Source organism: Mizuhopecten yessoensis, unplaced genomic scaffold, assembly GCF_002113885.1.
Source record: "Mizuhopecten yessoensis strain PY_sf001 unplaced genomic scaffold, ASM211388v2 scaffold9943, whole genome shotgun sequence".
In the NCBI taxonomy this organism is placed as follows: domain Eukaryota; kingdom Metazoa; phylum Mollusca; class Bivalvia; order Pectinida; family Pectinidae; genus Mizuhopecten; species Mizuhopecten yessoensis.
The window spans coordinates 7910-9263 of NW_018408300.1; the positions used below are offsets into that span (position 1 = coordinate 7910).

A 1354-nucleotide genomic window follows, 5' to 3' on the forward strand; every position below is an offset into this window, starting at 1 on the left:
TGTTTGTTGACGGATGGCTCCCTATAAATTATTGTGCTTTGTGGGTAGTACGTGGACATTATGAAATTGCCTGTATGGGCTGAAACATTCTAATATAGAAATGGTGATAGATACACCATGACATTTTTGTTAAGCTTTGTTTACAGACAGACTTCATAACGTTTTTGCTTACTTTTTAGCCCGCAGAAACAATGACAGTGCTCGTGCTACTGCTGCTGTGCCTGACTCCCTCCACGGCAGGTCATCAAGGTCACCAGGACAATGGGGGCACCACCGTCACTGATTTCCATGACCCCAAGGTCACACAGGACGAGGCGTAAGTAACCAACCCGTACTTAATTTTATGAATAACCAACAACCATGTCCCTCAGAAACAAAAAAAAATCATGTTTAAAAAAAAAATGTTACCATTATTTCGAATATAATCGACGTTAGTCACGTACTGGACAACTAGGTTAAAAGTACAGATCCTCGTGTGTAGATTTGAAACTGCGGTTGTCTCTTATTTTTGCCGTACAAAAATGCCTCCTCCGACTGAACCCTTACTTGTCTCTTCCCTGCAGTCATTTGAAGGAGCATCTGAAGGACCAGATCAACACGGATCGCCAGATGACGCCACAGGAGATGGAGTTTCACTACTTTCGGTAAATATCTCTATTCGTTAATTTTAGCATTTTCGTGCAGAAGTACGAATTGATAAATTCTGTGATTTATTCCAATATATGAATAATTTGACCGAACAATAACCTCTTCAGACGTTTTAGACATTCTACAAATACAAGGTCAAGGTCGCAGTCAATCTCGGGTCTCACAAACTCGTGTAAATCTAGATATGAAAGTGTCATGATACTCTATTATATCATTATAGCAGCTACATGTCTATTTCGAAACTTCTAATATTACATTGATTGTACTAACTGTTATAACCCGAGGAGTATGTACACGTTATGACATGTCATTTAACTCATTCTGGAAGAGATAGCCGTGCCTTCTTCACAAAATAGTACCACGTTAAACATGAACAGGTTTACAGTCGATAAACTGAGGTTTCCGGTTTTGACAGGTTACACGACACCAACAACGATACTAAGCTGGACGGACTGGAAATCTTGTCGGCACTGACACACATGGTACCCGCGGTGAAAATTAAAGACAACGAAAAGTTAGGCAAGACGGGGGAGCAAATACAACTGATGCAACAGCAACGGTCCGAACAGGCTGTCAAATACTTCACAGGTAAGGGATCAAAGGTCAAATACTTTACAGGTAAGGGATCAAAGGTCAAGTACTTCACAGTTAATGGGTTGGGTCAAAAACCTCACATCCAGAGATGTGGTGAAGGGTCAAATACTTT

The 1354-nt window shown here is 40.7% G+C and overlaps 1 protein-coding gene across 1 annotated transcript; it reads left to right on the forward strand.

Moving 5' to 3' along the window:
- Positions 1 to 108: 108 nt before the first annotated feature.
- LOC110459035 (multiple coagulation factor deficiency protein 2 homolog) lies at positions 109 to 1236 on the forward strand (the record flags this gene model as incomplete). The annotated part of the gene is made up of 3 exons (XM_021511063.1): positions 109 to 316; positions 564 to 644; positions 1064 to 1236. Coding segments are annotated over exons 1-3 (379 nt in total), but the record flags the coding sequence as incomplete, so codon positions are not given.
- Positions 1237 to 1354: the final 118 nt, after the last annotated feature.